This window comes from Pleurodeles waltl, chromosome 8 (genome assembly GCF_031143425.1).
Source record: "Pleurodeles waltl isolate 20211129_DDA chromosome 8, aPleWal1.hap1.20221129, whole genome shotgun sequence".
Classification (NCBI taxonomy): domain Eukaryota; kingdom Metazoa; phylum Chordata; class Amphibia; order Caudata; family Salamandridae; genus Pleurodeles; species Pleurodeles waltl.
Window position 1 is genome coordinate 30,767,656 of NC_090447.1, and position 2,889 is coordinate 30,770,544.

Consider the following 2,889-nt stretch of genomic DNA (forward strand, 5'->3'; position numbering starts at 1 on the left):
CTCCTCACAATCCACCACGTGGGTTGTTTCAATCGCTGCCTCCTTACAGTCCATCACGTGGGTTGTTTCAATGGCTGCCTCCTCACAGTCTGTCACTTGGGTTGTTTCAATCACTGCCTCCTTACAGTCCATCACTTGGGTTGTTTCAATCGCTTCCTCCTTACAGTCCATCACTTGGGTTGTTTCAATCGCTGCCTCCTTACAGTCCATCACGTGGGTTGTTTCAATCGCTGCCTCCTCACAGTCCATCACTTGGGTTGTTTCAATCGCTGCCTCCTTACAGTCCATCACTTGGGTTGTTTCAATCGCTGCCTCCTTACAGTCCAACACGTGGGTTGTTTCAATCGCTGCCTCCTCACAGTCTGTCACTTGGGTTGTTTCAATCACTGCCTCCTTACAGTCCATCACTTGGGTTGTTTCAATCGCTGCCTCCTTACAGTCCATCACTTGGGTTGTTTCAATCACTGTCTCCTCACAGTCCATCACTTGGGTTGTTTCAATCGCTGCCTCCTCACAGTCAGTCACTTGGGTTGTTTCAATCACTGCCTCCTTACAGTCCATCACTTGGGTTGTTTCAATCGCTGCCTCCTTACAGTCCATCACTTGGGTTGTTTCAATCACTGCCTCCTCACAGTCCGTCACTTGGGTTGTTTCAATCACTGCCTCCTTACAGTCCATCACTTGGGTTGTTTCAATCGCTGCCTCCTCACAGTCTGTCACTTGGGTTGTTTCAATCGCTGCCTCCTTACAGTCCATCACGTGGGTTGTTTCAATTGCTGCCTCCTCGCTGCCTCCTTACAGTCCATCACGTGGGTTGTTTCAATCACTACCTCCTCACAGTCCGTCACTTGGGTTGTTTCAATCGCTGCTTCCTCACACTCCATCACTTGGGTTGTTTCAATCGCTGCCTCCTCGCTGCCTCCTTACAGTCCATCATGTGGGTTGTTTCAATCACTGCCTCCTCACAGTCCGTCACTTGGGTTGTTTCAATCGCTGCTTCCTCACAGTCCATCACTTGGGTTGTTTCAATCGCTGCCTCCTCGCTGCCTCCTTACAGTCCTTCACTTGGGTTGTTTCAATCGCTGCCTCCTCACAGTCCGTCACTTGGGTTGTTTCAATCGCTGCCTCCTTACAGTCCTTCACTTGGGTTGTTTCAATCGCTGCCTCCTCACAGTCCGTCACTTGGGTTGTTTCAATCGCTGCCTCCTTACAGTCCATCACTTGGGTTGTTTCAATCGCTGCCTCCTCATAGTCCGTCACTTGGGTTGTTTCAATCGCTGCCTCCTTACAGTCCGTCACTTGGGTTGTTTCAATCGCTGCCTCCTCACAGTCCATCACTTGGGTTGTTTCAATCGCTGCCTCCTTACAGTCCTTCACTTGGGTTGTTTCAATCGCTGCCTCCTCACAGTCCGTCACTTGGGTTGTTTCAATCGCTGCCTCCTCACAGTCCGTCACTTGGGTTGTTTCAATCGCTGCCTCCTTACAGTCCTTCACTTGGGTTGTTTCAATCGCTGCCTCCTTACAGTCCATCACTTGGGTTGTTTCATTCGCTGCCTCCTTACAGTCCGTCACTTGGGTTGTTTCAATCGCTGCCTCCTTACAGTCCGTCACTTTGGTTGTTTCAGTCGCTGCCTCCTTACAGTCCGTCACTTGGGTTGTTTCAATCGCTGCCTCCTCACAGTCTGTCACTTGGGTTGTTTCAATCGCTACCTCCTCACAATCCATCACGTGGGTTGTTTCAATCGCTGCCTCCTTACAGTCCATCACGTGGGTTGTTTCAATGGCTGCCTCCTCACAGTCTGTCACTTGGGTTGTTTCAATCACTGCCTCCTTACAGTCCATCACTTGGGTTGTTTCAATCGCTGCCTCCTTACAGTCCGTCACTTGGGTTGTTTCAGTCGCTGCCTCCTTACAGTCCGTCACTTGGGTTGTTTCAATCGCTGCCTCCTCACAGTCTGTCACTTGGGTTGTTTCAATCGCTACCTCCTCACAATCCATCACGTGGGTTGTTTCAATCGCTGCCTCCTTACAGTCCATCACGTGGGTTGTTTCAATGGCTGCCTCCTCACAGTCTGTCACTTGGGTTGTTTCAATCACTGCCTCCTTACAGTCCATCACTTGGGTTGTTTCAATCGCTGCCTCCTTACAGTCCATCACTTGGGTTCTTTCAATCGCTGCCTCCTTACAGTCCATCACGTGGGTTGTTTCAATCGCTGCCTCCTCACAGTCCGTCACTTGGGTTGTTTCAATCGCTGCCTCCTTACAGTCCATCACTTGGGTTGTTTCAATCGCTGCCTCCTTACAGTCCAACACGTGGGTTGTTTCAATCGCTGCCTCCTCACAGTCTGTCACTTGGGTTGTTTCAATCACTGCCTCCTTACAGTCCATCACTTGGGTTGTTTCAATCGCTGCCTCCTTACAGTCCATCACTTGGGTTGTTTCAATCACTGTCTCCTCACAGTCCATCACTTGGGTTGTTTCAATCGCTGCCTCCTCACAGTCAGTCACTTGGGTTGTTTCAATCACTGCCTCCTTACAGTCCATCACTTGGGTTGTTTCAATCGCTGCCTCCTTACAGTCCATCACTTGGGTTGTTTCAATCACTGCCTCCTCACAGTCCGTCACTTGGGTTGTTTCAATCACTGCCTCCTTACAGTCCATCACTTGGGTTGTTTCAATCGCTGCCTCCTCACAGTCCGTCACTTGGGTTGTTTCAATCGCTGCCTCCTTACAGTCCGTCACTTGGGTTGTTTCAATCGCTGCCTCCTCACAGTCCGTCACTTGGGTTGTTTCAATCGCTGCCTCCTTACAGTCCTTCACTTGGGTTGTTTCAATTGCTGCCTCCTCGCTGCCTCCTTACAGTCCATCACGTGGGTTGTTTCAATCACT

At 50.3% G+C, this 2,889-nt stretch overlaps 1 protein-coding gene across 1 annotated transcript; it reads right to left on the bottom strand.

Annotated features, from left to right (window-relative positions):
* Positions 1 to 1,011: 1,011 nt before the first annotated feature.
* LOC138249346 (enolase-phosphatase E1-like) lies at positions 1,012 to 2,661 on the bottom strand. The gene has a single exon (XM_069203307.1). The coding sequence runs from the start codon at positions 2,659 to 2,661 to the stop codon at positions 1,012 to 1,014; it is 1,650 nt and encodes a 549-aa protein (XP_069059408.1).
* Positions 2,662 to 2,889: the final 228 nt, after the last annotated feature.